The 21114-nt window shown below is 44.0% G+C and overlaps 1 protein-coding gene and 1 long non-coding RNA gene across 3 annotated transcripts; one reads left to right on the forward strand and one right to left on the reverse strand.

Moving 5' to 3' along the window:
* The first annotated feature begins 1992 nt into the window (after positions 1–1992).
* Positions 1993–19532, forward strand: PLA1A (phospholipase A1 member A). Of its 2 annotated transcripts, none has more exons than XM_042866919.1 (11): positions 1993–2219; positions 3611–3812; positions 7297–7474; positions 8490–8598; positions 11236–11337; positions 12221–12310; positions 12949–13116; positions 14061–14150; positions 14611–14719; positions 17642–17803; positions 19061–19532. In XM_042866919.1, exons 1-11 carry the CDS (start codon positions 2147–2149, stop codon positions 19140–19142), a joined length of 1365 nt encoding a protein of 454 aa, XP_042722853.1. In that variant the 5' UTR covers positions 1993–2146; the 3' UTR covers positions 19143–19532. The 2 variants fall into 2 exon arrangements, with proteins under 2 accessions (XP_042722853.1, XP_042722852.1); XM_042866918.1 differs by having other exon boundaries at positions 1994–2219; positions 19058–19532.
* LOC122177498 lies at positions 11138–21086 on the reverse strand. The gene is made up of 2 exons (XR_006178086.1): positions 18520–21086; positions 11138–13229 (listed from the first exon to the last, which is right to left on the reverse strand). It is a non-coding gene; the product is annotated as an uncharacterized LOC122177498 (long non-coding RNA).
* Between the last annotated feature and the right edge of the window lie 28 nt (positions 21087–21114).

Below are 21114 nucleotides of genomic sequence, written 5' to 3' on the forward strand. Positions count from 1 at the left end.
GTTGCTTGCTAAGCCAGTCTTTTAATGTTTTCTTCTCATAGCCAGGACACTCTCCAGGATTTGAATCACTTCTTGCTGAGCTGGGAACTGAGCCCTTGGTTTCTCCTGGGAGCAGTATGCAGGTGCTGCCTACACCCAAAGCTGTGCTTTCTTTGTGAGGGGCAAAGGATAGAAGAGCTGTGATGTCAGGTATTCCAATAGTGGGGTAGAACCACCCTTAACTCACCATAAGCAAAGCCATGCTGGTGTTTCATTCCTTTCCTTGAAAGCAGAGAAGGAATGGACTTAGTCACCACTTACTGGTATGACAACCTGCTTTCCCCAAGGCCACACAATGCTACTCAGGCTGTACTGTTTCCATTGCCACTGAATTGCTTTCACACTTAAGTGAGTCTTCCTGCAGTCAGATTTCCTCCTGACATCTGGGCACATCAAAATGTTGATACATTTCTGCCAGCTGTTGCTTTGTAAGTGAGGTGGTGACGTTTTCCACTTTTGGTGTTTGCAATGTGCAAACAGTGCAGTTTTCAGATCCTTAATAAGAAGAATTTTGTGCATAAAATCACATTTGTTTGTTGACTGACTTAAGTGTATCACATCAAGCTTCAATTTAGTGTGGGCTAAAAGCTTTTTCAACAGTGTAGAAGCCCCTACTGTTATTATAGGCTCTCCCTGTGGGGAGTAAAATAATGGTGCCAACAGTACTGTTCAGAATGGATATAACTGTAGTTACTGTAATTAAGTTCACAAATAAAAAAAAAAAAGAAAAACTTTTACACTAAAATAGTTTTACTGGTTAAATATTTTAAGCACAGAGCAGTGAGGTGGTTTTTCTGCATTTGCATGAGGGACCACAGCGGTATGCTGGCAGAAAAAGTTCATAGAATAGCAAAATACTGAGATTACAGGGGAAGAAGGTGCTAAGGCAACAGAATCTCCAATACGACAAAGATTTATTCTTTTCAGATGTATTTTTTTATGGCATGATAGCGTTTAACAAATCTGTACATTCACATAGTGGTGCAAAAAGGAGGCTTGCATGAAATGGCACAGCTTATTGGTAGGATTATAGAAGCTTATTTCCTTTTTTCTGCACTAAGAAATGATTCAGATTGGTGCAATTTGTGGCTGTAATGACAAGGGAGTGGGCTGGGCTCTGTTGCAGTCTTAAGTTAGTTTGTGTTGTGCAGTGTCAGAATTCACCTGAGCTAGCCTGGAAACTTGGTTCTTTGTATTGCAATGCTAAATATTGGAAAATTGGTCAGGTAGTCAACCAGTTGACACCAAGTAATGTATTTGAAGAAACATTGAGAATCTGTTCCTCAGACAATAAGCCTGCATGACCACAGAGCCAAGTGTTTCAGGGTTAGGCTATGTCTGCTGTTTGTCTCTTGGAAGATGCAGTTGGGCCAAGGTTTCAGCAACCCTTGGGGCCAAGCAGTTAATGCTGCCAAACTTCTCCACAAAAACTGGGGGGAATTTCCCTTGAGTGTCTTGGGGAAAAAAAAAAAAAAAAAGTTCTGCCTAAAACAGCTGCTCTTCTCCATTACCTTTGGCCAGAGCAAGCTGGGGTAAGGAAATGACTGCTATTGCCAGTTAATTGTGAATGAAGGTAATGCCTGGTGCTTTTGGAAAGGTTTTTGGTCATCTTTCCAATCAGACTGAATCAATTCGTTCATTCTGTTCTTCAAGTAAAGCAGCTATAGAGTAAATTCCACCTGGGGAGGGAATGAGCTTTCTCTTTTGCTTCTTGCAAAACAGTCACAGGCGAGGCTGCCTGTTCTTCTGCAAGGAAGGCCAACATGCACCAAAAAGAAAGACATTGATGCAATAGGAAAATATTTAGATGCAATGTTCTGCTAGGAGCCTTCCTGGCACAAACATCTTATGAAACCTTGCAACTACTCCTTTTGCCTTCAGGAAAAGGAAGTAGGAAGGAAAGGGGTGTCAACATCTATTTGAACCAAAATACCAGTGAAACCTCTGCTGACACAGACTTTTAGTAATGATCAAACAAGAGCAAAGGAGATTGCCCCTACTCGTTTTCCCAAAAGAGCAGAGCCTAGTTGATCATTGACCAAGCCAAGCCGAATGAGCAATCCACCACCGTTGTTATTCTGTGTACTTGTAGTGGACTAACAGGAAGATGGTTGAGGATCCGAAGCGAAAACCCCTCTTTGTCCTCACTGGCATCTTGCTGCTTAGCTCAGCACAAGCAGGTAAGCAAAGGCATGAATGCATGGCAAGGGATTGAAGGCTTTACACAGAAGGATCTGACTTAAATTCTCCCCAGCATACCTGTGTTTCTACAGGTCTTTGCTGTAATCCAATTAGACATCAGGAGAAGGGCCAGCACAGGAAAAGTCCTTCATTAACCCATCTGTCTCAGTGATTTTACTCCACTAACATGATTTAAAAGGGCATTCCAGAATTGTACTGAAGTGCAGGGAAGTGGAAAAGAGACTACTTGACCTCTGGCACTGGCAACTCCTGATTCGAAAGCTGAGCAAGTATAATCTGTAGTAGCTGAGGGAAAATAAATAGATGCCATACCTCCACTTCTTGCTTTAGTTGGGATTTTTTTTGCACTCACAAGCCTCCTTCCCTGATGCCATTTCTGATATGCTCTGCTTTTACTAAGCATGCCCTTTAAGTAAAGCTAGTTCATGAGCAGCAGTTTTTCTGAATGGCTGCCAGAGAATGTGTTTCCATTTTTTTTCTCTGGTTCACAGAAAGACCAGAAAAGACAACAGTAAGGGACAGCTGCATCCCACAAGGGGAGATCTGAGTACCAAATTTTGTTGGTTTTTTGTGTGTGTGTGTTTACTCTTGAGCTGTGTTCCTTCTCACTACTGTACAATATCTTCTGTGGGAACAGACAGCAGTTGGGAGCTGGTTGTTTTGGTTTTTTTTTTTTTTTTTTTTTTTAACTGAACTTGTAGATTTAAGGCTGTTTCACTTCCTCTGGTCTAGAAAGGAAAGGAACATGAGTTGTCATTTTATCAGGATGCAACTATGTCAGTTCACAGAGTAACCATTTTTTAAGTCAGGAAGGATCATTTCATCAAATATTTCCTGCTCATCACGTGTCAATAAATTTTGCCTTTTGTCAATCCAACATGTTGCCTACTATAACCGTTCTGAAATAGCAACCAGTTCTCTAGAATGTCAAAAGATGGAGTTCTTTTGTGGATTACCTGTTCTACTAGCTAACCATACACACCATGTAGGTCTGCTATGTAGGTCTTTCCCTGATTTATAGCCAAAATTTATGCAGTTTTGTACTAGTTGTGGATTTTTTGTTTTTCTTTGTTTTTTTTTTTTTTGTTTTTTGGATGGTTTGATAGATTTTTGTTTTGTTTTCACATCTCAGTTAAACAATTCTCAGAAGTCCACAGACATTCACAGTTTTCTTCCCCAGCACTCCAATTCCATCAAAGGGCAGAACAGCTTCTTCAGGAAATAGTTGTTTTTCAGAATGGGCTGATTTTAATGTATGTTTTAGCCTTTCACTCTTTATTAATAGAACCAGATTCCTAGTGAATTAGAATGAGCTTTTTCTTCCACCATACAGACACAGGCCAAATATTCTTACTCCCTCTCATTGCAGGGAACATATACAGAACCTCAGGGCATCGCTGCGCTGATTTCCAGACGGCAAACTTCCTACATGGCAGTAAGCTTAATGTCCAGTTTCTTCTATTCACCTCCTCCAGCCCTAGCTGTGGGGAGCTAATTTTGGCTGATGATGACATCAAGAACTCCAGCTTCAATATCAGCCTGGAAACGAAGATAATAATCCATGGGTTCAGGTGAGAGAAAGAAGAGCATTATGGTTAAATTTATATTCATAAATTAAACAGACAGGGCATTCCCAGGCCCTGTGTGGGGCTGGCATGGAAATCCCCTGCCCATCTGACAATTGAACTCTCCCCAACAGTGACTACATTTGAAAAACCTGCTAATAGCAGAGCCTGGTGTACTCAGTGCCAAACTGTACCTGAGAACTGCCTGTGAGACTGTAGGTGGGACAGAGTCAGGGGTGGGAAAAAATGCTTTTGACAACTCTCTTTACAATGCAACCTTCATAGAATCATAGAATGTCTTGATTTGGAAGGGACTTTCTGAAGATCATCTAGTTCTATTCCCTTTGCCATGAACATGGCTGCCGACTACTAGATCAGGCTGCTCAAAGCCTCATCTAATCTGGCCTTGAATACCTCCAGAAATGGGGCATCTACAGCTTCTCTGGGCAACTTGTTCCAGTACCTCAACGTCCTCTGAGTAAATTTCTTCTTAACATCTGAGTTAAATCTTCACTTTTAGTTTAAAATCATTCCCCCTTGTCCTACCACTATCAGACTGCAAAAAGTTGTGCTCCCTCCTGTTGATAAACTTCAAGTACTGGAAAGCTGCAATGAAATCTCCCCAGAGCCTTCTCCTCTCCAAGCTAAACAAGCCTAGCTTCCTCAACCTTTCTTTGTAGGTGAGGTGCTTGAGCACTTTGGTCATCTTCATGGAGTTCCTCTGGACCTGCTCCAACAGCTCCACATCCTTCCTGGTGGCTCCTGTCCTGAGTGCAGTATTCTAGATGAAGCCACCCTTCTTTTAATGCACCCCAGGATAAGTTGACTTTCTGGACAGCAAACAGTGAGAGCTGCTGAATTATGTCAAGCTTTTCACCCATCTGAATTCCTAAGTCCTTATCTGCATAGCTGCTCTCTAGGATTTCTTCTCCTAGTCTGCATTAGGCCTTGTTGAATCTCATTAGGTTCCTTTTCAAGACTGTCTACATCAGTCTGAATGACATCCTTTCCTTCTGTTGTACCAACTGCACCACTCAGCTTGGTGTCATCAACAAACGTGCTAAGGATACAATATAAGTCTGTGTCACTGATAAAGATGTCAAAGAGCACCAGTCCCAAGACTGACCTGTGAAGGACATCACTCATCACCAGCCTGCACCTGGGTGTAGAACCACTGACTACAGACCTCTTGCAACAACCATTCAATCACTTCTTTATCCTCTGAATAGTTCACCCTTCAAATCTGTGTCTCTCCTATTTAGAAGTAAGGATGTGGTGTGGGACCATGTCAAAGGACTTGCAGAAGTCCAGGTAGGTTATCATCAGTTGCCCTTCCTTTGTCCACCAATGTCACTCCTTCATAAGTGGTCAGATATGATTTGCCCTTGGTGAAGCCCATATTGGCTGTCTTGTATCACCTCCTCATCTGGTGTGTGCCTTAACATCTCTTCCAGGAAGATCTACTCCATGAACTTCCCAGGCACAGATGTGAGGCTTATTGGCCTGTAGTTCTCTGTGTCTTACTTTCTTCATTTCTTAAAAATGAGAGTGATGTTTTCCTTTTTTCGGTTACCAAGTACTTTGCCTGACAGCCATGATTTTCCAAGTATGATGGAGAGTCTCTTAGCAACCACATCAGTCCCTTCAGGACCCTAGAATGCATGTCATCTGACCCCATAGACTTGTATACATTCAACCTCATGAGGTGGCCTCAGACTTGCTCTTCTGTTACAGCAGGAGGAATATTGCTGCTTCAACCCCCACCTCGAGGTTCAAGGACATGAGAGACATGCTGCAACCATTGGTGTAGAGGCACTTCAGCTGGATTACTGGCTGTTTTACCTTCCTGGAGAAGCCTTCCCCAAGTCACCTGGGACCAATCTGAGGGTTTTTTTGCTGCTTCCTAAAATGACAGCGTTCTCTGACTCTGTCATTTACAAGTACATCCCCCTCCCACATCAAATCCAGTTTAAAGCACTGGTGGTAATCCCAGCCAGCTTGCTGTCCAATATATTCTTGGCCCTGCTGGTCACTTGCATCCTATTCACATCAACATGCCCAGTCAGTTGAAGGTATGTCCAAGATCATAGTAGCCAAAATTATTAGCACAATACCGTTCATGCCGCCATTCATTCAACTGATCCATTTTCCTCCTTCTACCTTGGTCCCAAACACCAACTGGAAGAATCAAGGAGAACACTATCTATCCTCCCAATCCTTCTGGCATTCTCCCAAGGAACATAAAGTCTTCTTTAAAAATTTTGCAATTTTCTTGTTGCAGCCTCCTGAGACCCAAACTTAAGTAGTAGGAGCGTGTGCTTTACTGTGCGACTAGCTGTCTATTTTTTGTTTCATGTTTTTGGACCTAAAACAAGTTAGGAAATTATCTTCCCTATTCCTTTCCCCCCCTTTCCTTTCCAACTTTTTCTTCTATACCTTTATTCGTTCTTTATTACACTCTTTTTTTTCTCTCTCTTTACCTGTTCCCTTTCCTTTCTCTTTCATTTTTCTTTCAATCTTTTTATTTAGAAGTCTTTTCTTCAAGATCCTCTTCTCTTTAAATTGTTTCCTTGCAGAACCTTGATGTTCATCAGAAGCCTGGATTAGCCAGTCATTTAGAATTCCTGCCAGATACACAGTACTTCTAATGTTGAAAATGTAGGGATGTAAACCATTTTTTTTTTTTTTTTTGAACTGTCACCATATTGGTTGCTTCTTTCACACTGCCATTTTTTTTTTTTTTTTTTTTTTTGCCAGCTCTGACCATTTAATGTTATTTGATTTGATGTGCAAAAGTTTGAATGACAAGTGCCTGGAAAACCAGGATGAAACTTTTGAATGCCTTTGGAGGCATTCAAGGCCAGGCTGGATGTGGCTCTGGGCAGTCTGGTCTGGTGGTTGGCAACCCTGCACATAGCAGGGGGGTTGAAACTAGATGAGCATTGTGGTCCTTTTCAACCCAAGCTGTTCTATGATTCTGTGAAACCACACAAGGAGTTGCAGGGTCTTTTCAGAAAATCAGCAGTTCCCCTCACATGACATAGTGTACTCCTACCCCAGGTGATAGTAGGGGAAGTGGGTAGTACACAGGCTCATTTTCTCAGTGCAGCAGTGATAGACTGTGTGGTTTGACCCAGGACTTCCTCCTGGTTGGCAGCAGAACAGGATCAGGTGTTCCTGGTCAGTTCACTCACTCCAGGTGGGCTCTGTGGCTAACTGGAACACCACAGCAAGACCAAGGTCTCAGCCTAAGCTCTACAAATGTTCTTCTTGGTTGGTTCCTTTCTGAATCAACCCATTCTGGACAGTGTTTGTTACTACACTGCAGCAATGACATGCCAGGTATATGCATCTGGCACCAGAACAACTTTTCAGCAGCTGTCTGACAGTCTACTCTGAGAAATATGAAACAGCATCAGCGAACATGTCACATTGTCACATGCCCTTCTTTAGAAAACATCTAACATATTTGTTTCTGATTACTCTGCAGAGCATTGGGTACAAAACCTTCCTGGATTGAAGGGCTTGTCCATGCAATATTGCACATAAGTCAGGTAAATGTGATTGCAGTGGACTGGGTTCACGGGGCTACAGGAGCCTATAACTCGGCAGTGGAAAACGTCACACAGGTGGCCCTCTTCATCACAAGCTTCATCAGCAAGCTCCTGGTAAGCTCATGCATAGCGCTGTTGAACAACCCTTATGCAGTGAGGATGGTATATCTTTGCATTTACCAGCCATGCATAAGCTCTGTGTAGCATTTGCACCATAGACCCTGACTGTAGTGTGGGAGATCTTGGGTATGCTCCAGAGTGTGTATTTGCACTCCTGGGGCAACTGTGACATCAGGAGGATGGAGATAGGGCTGGGAGGGGAGAGGTCTGTCACTCTCATTAGTGATTTGGTCACAGTGGACAAAGTACTGGGCCACTCTGGTCCCCAGCATCCATCCTGTGTATGTGCTGAGCTCTAGTCCAGCTACTTTAGGACTTTTTTGTCCAAACTCTCCTGCTTACACCACAGAAGACAAATTCTAGTTTCTCATAAACCTCAGTGCTGCTGTAGGATGTAACGTCACATATTTCTAAGGTAGGATTTTTCATCTCACTCCCATGGTCTCATTCTCACCCATTGTATTCCACTGCATCATGCTGAACAGCCTGCAGCCAGCAGGATCCCTTCAGATAGAGCCTTCAGATAGAGTCACCTTATGTCATGTCTAAGTGACTATGCTTTATCTGGCAGTTCAACCTATGAATAAATCCTTTGTCTCTGAAAATGTAATCTTAAAATAATGAGTGAGAGTACAATGTGCACAATAGTGGTATAAAAGTGAAACAAAATTATTTCCTCTGCTTTACTGAGGAAAAGATTGTTTGTATGGGGGAACGTGAGTTATTCAGCTGAGGTGAGGAAGTTCTATCTGAAGCAAACCATGAAAGGAGGAGCAAAAGGCTATGTAGTCATGATCAGAAGTATCTGACCAACCTGGTTAGAGCTGGTTTTGCATGTGTGGACCAAAAGAAAGACTCTGAAAAGCAGAAAGACAATAGCCATCATTCCCACATCTAGTTTGTTCTCCACTGTATACCTCTAAAGCAATCCTACATGAGAAGAGTTGTGGAGCTGCTGGGTATTTCACCTTCCTTCTATAGAAATGTATATTTGTATGATCATCTGCAGGCCCTGGGAGTCTCTGCAACATCCATTCACATTATCGGTGTGAGCCTTGGTGCACATGTTGGGGGCCTGGTTGGGCACTTCCATGATGGTCAGCTGGGACAGATAACAGGTATGGTAAAACTGAGACTTAGGTCCTGATTTCTTATTCAACGAAGAGAATGCAATGTCAGGGACAGGTAGTCATCCACAGTGGTCTTATAACTGTATGAAGGCTCACTCGATCCAAGCTTCAGGGATTCTTACTAGCTTCTAAAGATCCTGACAATACTTTCCAGCCATCAATCCCCTCCACAGTACCAAAAGAATGCGTAACAGAAGAATTCTGCCTCTACTCTCTTCTAACTAGTGAGCTTTCCAAGTCGTGAGATCTTGTTATTAGTGAAATGACACGTCACTCAGTTGTACCAAATCAGAGCTGACTTGAAAACATACAGCTGAAGTCTTAGGTGTGAGGAAGAGATTGCAGTGGGGGAATTACAGATAAAGATGGTTAGAGGCTGATCATGGCATGCAGGGCTTTTAAATTCATGCAGGGTCCTCCAGCTTCTAAGTATGGGTTGGAATAAAGTCACACAACAATTTGGGTGAAAAGGGACCTTGGAAGGTGTCCTGTCCAGCCTCCCACTCAAAGCAGGGCTGTGTGCTAAGACAGATCAGATTGTTGAGGGTTTGTCAAGTTTGGGAAAATTCCAAAGCTGGAGATTTATCTTAGTCGGAGTGAAAGGAGGAAGAGACACAGACTGAGCAGCAGCCAAGGAAGAACAGGGTGTAGACAGAACATGGTTCCCAGTCTGCTTCAGCCCGTGCTGGGCTGCCTCATAGAAAAGGCCTCAAGAAGAGACACTCCACAGGAAATGTTGGTTCCCCCCTCGCCTGTCATAGCTTCACACATTGCATGTACTACAGGCATTTCTTACCAGGAGCAGAGTTTCACAATGGGCCACCATTAAAGCTGTGAATGAAAGTGTACGTTCAGAGGGATTTTGGGTAACCATCATCCTGTACCAGCATTTTCTCATCAGCTTCATTTTGAGATGACTCCTTCCCAACTCAATTGGAGACCTTTGCCTTTATGTTCTTCAAACCTAATAACAGATCTATGTATCCAATTTATTTTTAGCTCTACTGGAAGTCTCTTTAAACCATGCTTATTCCTGCAGATTCCTCATTGTGCAGGAAAGAAAATGGCATGGGAATGGGAATGAACAGCCCATATCTAAAACTGCTGAAGAACAATTTGTTTCTGGAGGAGAAAAAGAGGAATCCTGAAGGAATTTAGCTGTGCGTAGTACAGCTACAGTGAATAGTGCAGGATGTATGTCTCTGTACATGCAGTTTGTGCTGGGAAGTGGTGGAAATCCCATCCCAGGAAGTATCTGAGAGATGGGTAGACGTAGGACTCAGGGACATGGTTTATTGGCAGACTTGGTAGTGTTGATGATTGGCCCTAATGGTCTTAAGGGCCTTTTCCAACCTAAATGATTCTGTAATTCTGTTCATGGAGGAGACCAGCAGAGAAAACAGAGGATGGAAATGGGCTAACCTTGGAACTGTGCTAGAACTGGCTTGTTTGTATTAAATGTTTCTCCCTCCTCAGGAAGAACTTTAAGGTGTGCTGACTAACGCTTTTTATTCTATCCTAAAGCCTTTAACTTAAACTTGCTCTGTAGAAGTGAGCAGGGAACATCTCAGCTTTTTGCATGGGACAAGGCAAAAGAATGTGGATGACAAACAAAAGCAGTACATTCTTCTGACCACTTGTCCCTTTAATAGCCTTTATTTTTAGATAGGACAGTATTTTTAGGAGCTAACTTTTCTTCTTTCTCCTCTTCTCCTCCTCCCTGCTTCCACACATACACGCAAATATGTCGGTTTGTATTTTGTTGATAACACCTTCTCCATAGAGAATTAATGGGACTTAGTCCAAAAGGCAATTAAACTGGCCAGCTCTGAGGCAGTGTTACAAGGAGCAGGGCTGCTTCTTAAAGCATTGTTGGTGCCTGGGGAGTGAAAAGGGTCTTGCGAGGTTATTTTCCAAAGCAAAGTGAACAGAATAAACATCAGCTACAATAAAAACATGATCTTTAACCTGTTCTTGGTACTGCCAAAGAAAATTTGCAGTATTACTCTGTCTCCTCAGAATTTGCTCTAGGAGCAAGTTACAGGCAAAAATGTCAGTGGATGCTTGAGAACTTGATTTTATTTCTTGGGAGAAGGCTCAGAAGTATTTCTATTATAAGAATGTCTGATGGTATTGAACCTTTGTAAAGCTTAGGTTGATTAACACCTACAATGCTGAATTCTAATCACTAAGCTTGAGATCTCCAGTAACATTGCTCAGGCTGTAGCACTACTACAGATGACAGTACAATTAAGGAAGGTGTTACGGGTTTGAGTCTCTGTCACTGAAAATCCAAAATATACTCTGCCCCTACTCTGTTAGAGGTACTTGAAGCTCAGACGTGGCTTTAAAGCCTAGAAATTTGAGGCTTCATGGGCTGCTTGGTACAGAGCTGCTGCATGGAAATGGATGGCTAGGAGCAGTGGAGGACGAGGTAAGGAAGCTGCAGTGGAACTTAGTGGGAGCAGAAAGCTTTCTGAGATATGATCGATGCAATGAGGGAATAATTAATCACTTGTGCCAGGCATCAATTAAATAAACAATTTAAATAAAATTACTGGTCCAGAACTAAGAAAGGGAGGGTCTGAAGAGCATTTGTTGTTGGGCTGTTTGATTTCGTTGCAGGCCTGGATCCTGCAGGCCCTAAATACACCAGAGCCAGCCTGGAAGAACGCCTGGACCCTGGGGATGCCCTCTTTGTGGAAGCCATTCATACCGATGCTGACAGTAAGCTGGCTTCTTTCCTCCTCAGCTCGCCATGTCTGTTTGTCCTGCCATTGTTATTGCTAAGAACCAAGCAGGTTATTGTCCCATTTATGCCACATGACTACAAGTTCCGGTCCAGTCTGAGGATGTTCCCCGATTAGACAGGCTTCAGAGATGAACACACTGGCAGGCATCCATACCCCAGAGCACATCACAGCAACAGGTGGGAGCTTTAGTGCTGTAAACACAGGGCAATCTTCCAGCACACATTTCTTCCCTAACCTTGCTACAGCAGAGTGAGTTTCTGCAGAACAAGCTCAGTGTGCTTTTTGCCACTTGCAAGGAAGGAATTTACGTGTCTAACCATGCTTTGCTTTTGCTTACATGACAACAGAAAGGTGCCACTGGGAGAAAGTAATGGAGTCAAACCCACAGCTGTTGCAGCAATGGATTAACTTTCCTAAAACACTTATGTTCTGCTAATTAAAATGTGCTAAAATATAAACATTTGCCTCTCAGTCACACCCTTTGCCTGGAGACTACAAAAATCTCTACTAATATAATTCTCACTCATTCCTCGTTATTCCCTATGAAAGTTGTGTCCAGTTTTGCTCTGCTTTATACAGGATCAAGAACAGGAATGATGGAGATAGTGGTTAAGACAAAGTTGCCAGACATTTTTATGGCAGATCCCAGAGCAACCTCTGCTTCATGCAACAAAGCCAGGGCATCTGAGAAGGAACAGGAAATATGTTCTTGCTGTGTGAATAAAATGGGTCGTGGGGGAGCTATGTCTGGCACTGCTCACATTCAACCTGTTATTGGGCCCTGTCAAACACCATGTAGAGTACAGCCTACGGTACTACTGAGCATAGGAATAAAGTTGCATTTCATTCACTTTCAGATTTTGGGATCCGCATCCCTGTTGGACACATCGATTATTTTGTCAATGGAGGCAAAGATCAGCCAGGATGCCCCCGGTTCATCTCCTCAGGTGAGAACACTCTGTGGCCAAGCAAAGAGATTTCGTGGCCATTTAGCAATCAGTGAAAATGCTGTGTGGCAACCAGCTCCTGCCACAGTCAGAGCAGACGTCAAAGCATGACAACATTTATTTGCAAAGGCACACAGCAGCGGAGATTCATGGCCCACATCTCCTCAGCAGCACAAAAAGCAGCTGGAATTAAGACCACATATAAGTCAAATGTCTTGGCAGCAAGGGCTGGATGAATATTTAAACACCTTCTGGTTGAGACAGCTACACTGAGGGTAGGGAGGCCTAGGAAACCTCACTTCCCATAGCTGGGGTCATGGTGCAGATGGGAAGCAAAGCTATTGCCTTTTTACAGAGGGTTTGGGTCCTTGTCAGTGGCACAATGAGTGAGATAGGGCAGCCATGTGCCCCTCTCAGTATGAAAGACAGGCTCCCAGGTTTCTGCATGATTTCTGTTGCGGTGAGATCTAGGTTTGCAGTTTGCAGTCACAGAGATGTTCTACAAAATGTTATTTCGCAGAGTGGAAGTGGCTGCAGAATCTATTTCTTGACTTTTTGTTCCATAGGAAGCTGCAGAAAGGTCAAAACCAGCTGAAAAGCTGACGGCTGCTTTTCTCTGCATGCGTTTATTCCTGCAGGCTACAAGTATCTGATCTGTGATCACATGAGGGCAGTACATCTCTATGTCAGTGCCTTGAAACATTCCTGTCCTATCGTGGCATTCCCTTGCACAAGTCATCAGGATTTTTTGAATGGACGATGCGTGGACTGTGGTGATCCCTTCCTATTCTCCTGTCCCAGAATAGGTACAGTATCAGCATGAGGCCTTCATGGAGCAGGGGGCAATACATTCTTGATGAGTGCCAGCACAACCCACAGGACGTGATTGAAATTTTTCCAAGCAGGATCTGAATGTGAGCTATGTGGGGACAGGGAGAAACTGTGTCATTTTCAGGCTTCAGTAGAGAGGTCAAATGCTTGTATATTGTCCAAGGTAGAGCACCAGTGTCTTGAACATTTCTGATCTTTAAACATTTCACAGGGCTCATACTAAAAGACATTCTCCTGAATCTCTTACCTAGCAAATGGGCGATTTGCTCAAAAAGTGTCTTGTTTAGAGAAGCAGCTGGAAGTTTTAGCCCAACCTCAAAGTCTTAGTCTTCTGCAGCCTACTTACCTTTGTTGCATCACTTCCTTCTCATAAATTGCTGCTATGGCTGCTCTAAAGATAAACGACCTGGACTGGGAGAAGATAATCTTTGCCACTTTTAGCCTTTTGAATCACAGCTGTGGCAAGAGGAAAGGAAGTGTCCTCAAGTAGCTTTTGGTGACCGCTACCAGAGGAATACACAGAGAGGCTCTCAGATCATTCACTCCCTTCCTGTCTCTGCAAAGCCACACTGTCACCTGGTTAGTGGGTTCGTGTCTTCTCACTTCTGCCAGAAATACCATCTCCAAGCTCCTTGGGTCTCCTTTGTCCTAGCACCTTGTGTTGGCTTGCGTCTGCACAAAGCCACTAAGACGTACATTGCTGATGGTTAGCTACAATAGTCAGAAGAGATTTTCTGGGGGCCTGTTAACCTGTCAAACAGACAACACAAACCTCTTGCTTGCTTGCTTGCTCTAGTATAAAGAAATGGTCTGTCCTCCAAGACAACGAAGTTGGGAGTGAAGGTAAATTAGAACCAATTCTGTTTCTGTCCTGGGTCCTTCATGGCTCTCACTGCTCTGGCTTTGTTTCCTCCCACAGGCCTGCTAGAGCAGGCAGTTGTCAACATGAGAAGGCTGCCTATGAAAGTGAATGCTTATTTAATGACCAGTTCTTCGGTGCCATTCTGTGGTAAGTAGCAAAGAACAAAAAATGAGCCAGAAGGAGGATGACCAAATAAGGCAGACTATCTGGCAAGACCAAGCAGTGACAGCCTACCATTCCCATCAGAATCAGCTGCTGTGGAGCTGATGATCCCAGACACATAGCTGAAGAGCAATAACCCTGCACATCTCCCCCATAAAGCCCTTTCCAATGGATTTACTAGTGTGGGCACAGCCTCGTATTAACACAGCCACATGGCTTCAGGGCTGAATTGAAGGGTACAGAAAATGCCTGACTGTTCACATCAGAGTATGCAGATCTGCCCACTGTGTCTCTCAAACCACAGACTACGTTCTTTCTCACACCTGCTTAATCTTAGCTGTGCTGGTGGTGCCAGGCAGTGAGTGCTAGAAATTACTCCTTTTGGTAGGGTAGGTCTAACACACAGCACCTGCCCTCACTCCCACATACTTTCCCTCTTGCTCAGTTCACCACAGCCTCATTGAGTTCCGCTTGCAGAAGAAAAGAAATGTAATCACCAGCATTGAAATCACTTTCTTCAGCAACAGCACTAAGGACACGACAAAGATCACCATGTGAGTTACAGTGCTTGCTTTTTCCCAATTCCATGTATAAGCATGTTTTTCCCAGACCAGGAAAGGCACAAGGATGGAACATCTCCCTGAGTGCAGCCACTGTGTGATGAACCACAGTCTTTCTTAAGTTCCTACACGTTTACCTTAAATGCTTTCAAGAATCAGGTATGTGCTACCACTACTTGGTAACTCTGATGAAGTCCACAAGTACACAAACCAAGAGGTGTACTCTGGGATCCCCTTTGTACTGTTACAATGATTCCTTTTTTACACCATACCCATATTCCTGGTGCTGATTTAAATCACCCTCAGATAGTTATTAATCCTACCACACCAGACAGAGCTGGCTACAGCAACACCCAATTCACTGGAGGTTCTAGACTGATGGACTTGCCTCAAACATTTCTGTTGATGCTCATTAGGACAGCAGTTGCAGAAAGAAAACAAATACATCCCTGCACAGTCAGATATATGTTCAGAAGTACACTTCTGTCTCTGCATTAACACCAAAATGTGCCATAGCCCCCATTGTAGGGGAGAAATCCATTGGGTAGGAGACCAAGACTACATGATTTAGTATGCATGGTGGTGATGGGTCGATGATTGAACTACATGATCTTAGTGATCTTTTCCAACCTTAAAGATTTTATGATCTGTAGACAGTCAGTTCTCTCTTGTCACCACCACTCTCTTCCAAACCGTAACTGAATTAAAAGACCAGGCTCAGAGCTTCCAGCCTCTGCCTCAAGGGGATCTCTCCACCACAGACAAGTTCCCCAGAAGGAAGTCTTCCTCACAGCTTCCTGTCCACTGCCAGGGGCTGGTAACCACCACGTAGATATGCAGTGTCAGAAAGCAGGAAAGCAGTCTGCTAAAGACCCCAGCCAGCTCTCCTAAGTTCAGAGAGGATCGAGAATTGGCTTCAACATAGCCCTTATTTAGCTAAACCTAACTCTGTTGATCTGATCCTGTGCATTAGGAGAGAGAGGTGAGAACTGAAGAATGGGAGGGCCATGGGGGGGGAGCTGGCTTGATTATGGATTTTCAGACTAACACTGCAATTTAGAGTTCATACTCTAACCTGATGGAACTCACGTCTGTCCAACTCCACGGTGAAGCAAAAGCAGATCCAAGCAGCCCTGAAAATTCAGAAGCCAGATCTGTCTTCTCCAAAGGTGTGGGAAGGAGGAAATAGCAACACCCAGGTCAAGTCAGGACCCACAATTTGTTCAAGGAGACATGCAGCACTTCCTTTTGCAGCTGTCAGACACAGCATTTGTCACGTGTGCAGCAGGAGACATGAGCCCTGGAGAGAAATCTGCCTGGGAAGTGAGACAGCCAGGCAATCCCAAGGCTTTACTGTACCCTCCCGTTTTAGTGAGACAGTAGAGTTACAGCTATCCAGGGACACTCTTGCCCTGAAAGACAGCAGCTGAGCTTCACTTAAGTGCCCACGTAAGAATCACAGGAGTTGGAAGGACCTCAGGAGATCATCAAATCCAAACCCCACCTAAAGCAGATTCCATGCAATAGGTCGCACAGGTAGAAGTCCAGACGCCATTAGCCTACACATGCTGCTCACTGTGTCCCCAAGAGATGAGTCCTCAAGCCTGACAGCTGTCACAGGGCTGACAGAGTAAGGAGAGTTTTACATGGCATATTTCCCTGCTGCACTCGTATTGCTTATGTACCATGTTATGTAACATGGCCTCACCCCCACACCCAAGAAAACATAGTTCTGAAGTTAGCCAGAGTCCTATATGCACCCAAAGGCAGCGTAGGCTTTGACAAAATGTCAGTCCCAGCAGTGAATTTCTTCAGTCTAATTAATTGTGCTCCTCTGTCCTACGGCATGGCTGGGTCCTGTCCATGACAATATACTGTAAAGGGACAGTCTCTCCTCAGTTTGTTTTCCATCTATGATCCATCATTCACCTTTATAGCCACAATTTAATGATGCTTCTCATTTTGGACAGCTTCAAGCCATACACATAAAACTCCAGCATCTACCACTGCAGTCTAAGAAGAGAACTGGATGCACTGGTTTGGATTGGCTGCTCTGGCCTGGGAGGACATCAGCCATCAGCCTGATGCTCAACTTATTTTGGTTACCAGAATTGTAGACTCTTCCTGATCCCTTTGTCATCTCTTCCCTTTGTCATGTTTCTGAGCAGACAGTCACCAAATGCTTTTTGGATTTCACCGGCTCCACTACACACATTATTAACCAATACAAGGGAATAGGTGCCTAGTAGGTCAGGCATAAGATGCCCTATAGGACAGACTCCATGGGAGGGGGCAGCCCACCTAGTAAAACAGCTGGGCAGCATCACTTCAGGGCATACAGCCTGCCACCTGGCTCTGGAAATCACTGCTCTGGCTTTCCTTTGTTTGTCCACATTATGTGGTGATGAGCTTAAGGACAGGCAAAGTTTCATCTATCCAAGCATCTCACCTTCAACATGGCCTAAAGTAAATACCTTGAGTAGAGCATAAATAAGCAGCGTAGGCATGCAGCAATGATTCCTGAAGGTAATGTCCCTATTTCTAGCAAACACATTTCAGGGACATTCAGAGCTAAAGGTGAGTTGCTGTTATTAGCTCCCAACTCTTCCATTTTCTGTGAACCTGTCCATACTCCTCCCATGATTTATGCAGTTACGTAAAGCTTCTGACACATGACAGTAATTTTTATGTGGAAGTACTCCTGATTGCAGAGATGAAATGTGAACAGAGGGCTAAGAAAGATACATTCAATTGCTGACTCTTGTAATGCCCCATGTTTTGACAGATGAGTCTTTGTACTGCATTATTTTTTTACCCAAGGGGTTTGGATGAGTGCTCTAGGCTCCTCCAGTGTTTCAGTCTGCATCTAGAAGCTGGCTGAACGCCAACCCTCACATCTCTTTCCTTCCATTGCAGACCTAAGCAGGAAGAGGTGGGCAGACGGCTGTTGGCCCACAAGGCTCCCCTCTGCCAGACAAACAGTGTGACACTCAAATACCTGCCCAAGAATCGGTTTTGGAAGGATGAGTCACACATTGTTGGCAAGTTCTGTGCAGCTCCACTGCCTCTTGGCAACAAGTAAGTCACAGGAATATCTCCCAGGGATGCACAGAGCTGGGGATGAAGTTGGTAGTATACACCAATGCATTCTCTTTCAGTTTTGACAAATTTGTAAAGAGGTCTCTGTCATCCTTCTGTGTCCTCATATAAATAATTTCCTATTCATGAGAGAGAAAAACTACCAAGGTAGTTTTCCATGAGTTTTCTTCAGTTCTTCCATCAGGATAAAAGTGTTGCACCATACAGGGAAAATGCCACTCACCTCACCTTGAAGACAGTGAAGTCACAAACCATGACAGAAACTCGTACTAAATGGAATTGTTGGTTTTGTCCTCCCTTGTTCTCTTCATCTTCCCCATTCCTACAATGGGTCCCCATTTGAAACATGATGGAAATGCACATTTTTCAGGATAAGATAACAGAAGACCATAGATACAGGTGTGTGTGTCTGTATATACACACACACCTCACACAATGTAACAAAGCACTGAGGCTGAAGACAACCATTCTGGCCCTTCTTGGAGCCAGACACTGCAGGGTACATACCTTCAGCCATAACTGCCTTCTCCAGAGCTGAAGCAACCAAGACCTTCTCATTCTGAAAGAGATGCCAATCTACTCCATAGACTTGTCAGGACTGTTGCAGATCCTAAGTTCTTGTAGGCAGCACAAAATAACTGGGTCCATACAGATGCATTATACTCTTTCCATACTGTTACTGAGCCAACACTTACCTTGGCTCCAGGCTGAAGCAAGCCAGTGGGTACTCCAAAGCAGGGAAACCAGCTGTTCAGACTCTGTTCTGAAGGGCAACAAGGGAAGTCAAGCACAAGGCAGCAAAATATATTATAGGCCCAGAGAAAATAGTCATTCCTTTGTAGATTTCAGGCATTTAAGGGTAATGACTATTCCTCATTAGCATGCTTAGCAGAGCAAAGAACTACAAAGCAGTGATGGATATGCAGATATGTGGCTTTTTGCCACTTATGAATGGGATAGCATTGCACTGGCCTTGAAATTTGCTGACCTGCACCACTTGAGCGCTGGATGTGATGCAGGTGGGAAGCTGTGAAGTTGCACAGGTTCACAACTACACTCATCAGGCAACTGCTCAGAGCAGCAAAGTCCAGCCGATTCATCCCAGCTCAGCACATGGTCATTGTACCTTTGCAAAGCAACACAAGATCCATCAGCAGCTTGCTTGCCCCTTTGTTAGAACAGCAATCCCTGCCTGCTAAAACACAGTCTGACTTCGCTGTGCTCTTCCCACAGCAGGACCACATTCTGTCTGCCCAAGATCCTCACTCTTTATGACAACACAGAACTCTCTCTCCAGCTGTCTGCTGCTTGCACCTAGTACTGCTTTTGGAGCTCACATGCATACCCAAAGCTGGGAAGGAGTCCTAACCTGCTCCTGCTCTCTCTCACGGATGACACTTTCATTACAGAACTGGATGGGTGTTATTTTAGTTCCTGCATTCAGGAGTAGGTATCAAAGAAAAGAAGCAAGAAGTACATCAGCGATTACAAGACTAAGCAGTTACAAGACCTCTCAGTAAAAAGACTGTATTGGGACTTTTATCTCACAGATTCTGTTCCCAGATCTGAAAAGTGAAATAGACAAGTCATTTAATCTCATGATTTGAATTGCTATGAAACAAGAAGATAATTTCAGTCTCCTTACACAGGGAGTATTAGGATGATTCATTTGTGGTTTATTAAAGTGTCCTGAGATCTTTGTACTAAAGGTGCAAAGTATTATTTATCTTCAGAATGAGGAGTTCAGTTTTGGTTCAGTCTTGGCATAAGAAAGCATTACAGAATCACAGAATCATTTAGATCAGAAAGGATTTATAAAATCATCAAGTTCAACCATCATCTAACGCTACCAAATCCACCACTATATCACATCCCTATTGCTTTGGCAGCTTTCCCCAGTTCAGAACTCACTTCTACCACTACAGGACACCTTCAGCCTGAGAGTCTTGATTTCGTTTAAGTGCTCATGCTATGTAATCAAAGTGGATTCTCACCCCATGACAAGACTGTAGTTCTTCTGGCTGTTGGTTTGTTCTCTTTGAAGCTCACATGGTCACCAGAAACATAGCAGTGTTCTTCCATACAATTTTGTACTGCTTTAAAACAACTACCCAGAACAAAAGATAATAGAACAGAACACTGCAGGTACAGGACTACCTAACATAAATTAGTCCCAGGAGCTCAGTGCAGCCTTTTAGACCTTGAAAAGTAGCAGATGTCTGGAAAGTACTGGCAGAAGCCTACAGTAAGAGGAAAACATACACTCACAAGCAGCCCTCATCCGTTCCACCCATTTTCCACCACCTTGATGTATCTGCAAATTAAAGAGGACACAAGTCTTCCCTCACTGCTGCCCAAAACCCACACATTCTGCAGATCTCCCTCTCTGGTTCTCCGAACTGGCATCATCGGATGACACAGAAGCATAACAGGAACACCATAGTCAAGAGATAGGAACATACTAAAGGCATTTCAGCCTTGAGAAAGCAGAAATGTCACTTGGCATGAGCTGTCACTCCACCACACATTGTCAATGCAGAGTTACGTCCTCTGCTCAGCAAATGCCAGATCCCAAGGCCTCAGACATCATTTGGAGGAGATCTGTCTGGTGGGGAAAACCCATCAGCCAACTACTGCTGCTGTTGAATGTGGAAGATGCTTTTTCCATTTCCACACTTCCTCCTAAGGCGTTGCACTACCTCCTCCTTCCTAGTGGCTGCTTTCCCCAGAGGCTTTTTGCTCTCACTCATATCCTTCACTGTGTGCACAACCCGAGACCAAGCCCCACTGAGTACAAAAACGCCATTTCAGACTCTCCTTCTCACCTGAGTCCCAGTTTCTCCTCTTCCTTATTCCAAAAGAAACAACTCAAACCCTTTGCCAGAAACTGGTATTGTCTTTGATAAGCAGTGCTTGCCAGCAGTGAGAAACCTAGTCCCTAGAAAGACCCTTACTACAGCAGATGCCTACTGTGATGTAATAGATGCACTCTCCATATTCTGCCTTCTGATACATGCCCATTACCAAAGCCACCAGGCACCCCCATTTCTCACTGTACTTTTCCCCATGGCTTTCAAACCACCTCACATTCTTCAAGCAGCATTATCACCCTCTCCAAATCCTCAAACACCACCAACTTCTCCTCTGTCTTTAATTGGAATCGTTAAATCAAAGGGAACACAGATCCCGTGAGCAGCTCATGCTGCTTGCAGCTGTACTGCGGTGCCATGGTACCAGGCCTGCCGACATGCCCTGGACAGGCAGGACTAGAAACCAAACCAGGGAATCAC

Source organism: Lagopus leucura, unplaced genomic scaffold (genome assembly GCF_019238085.1).
Source record: "Lagopus leucura isolate 7727_CA_CO unplaced genomic scaffold, USGS_WTPT01 Super-Scaffold_100001, whole genome shotgun sequence".
Lineage (NCBI taxonomy): Eukaryota > Metazoa > Chordata > Aves > Galliformes > Phasianidae > Lagopus > Lagopus leucura.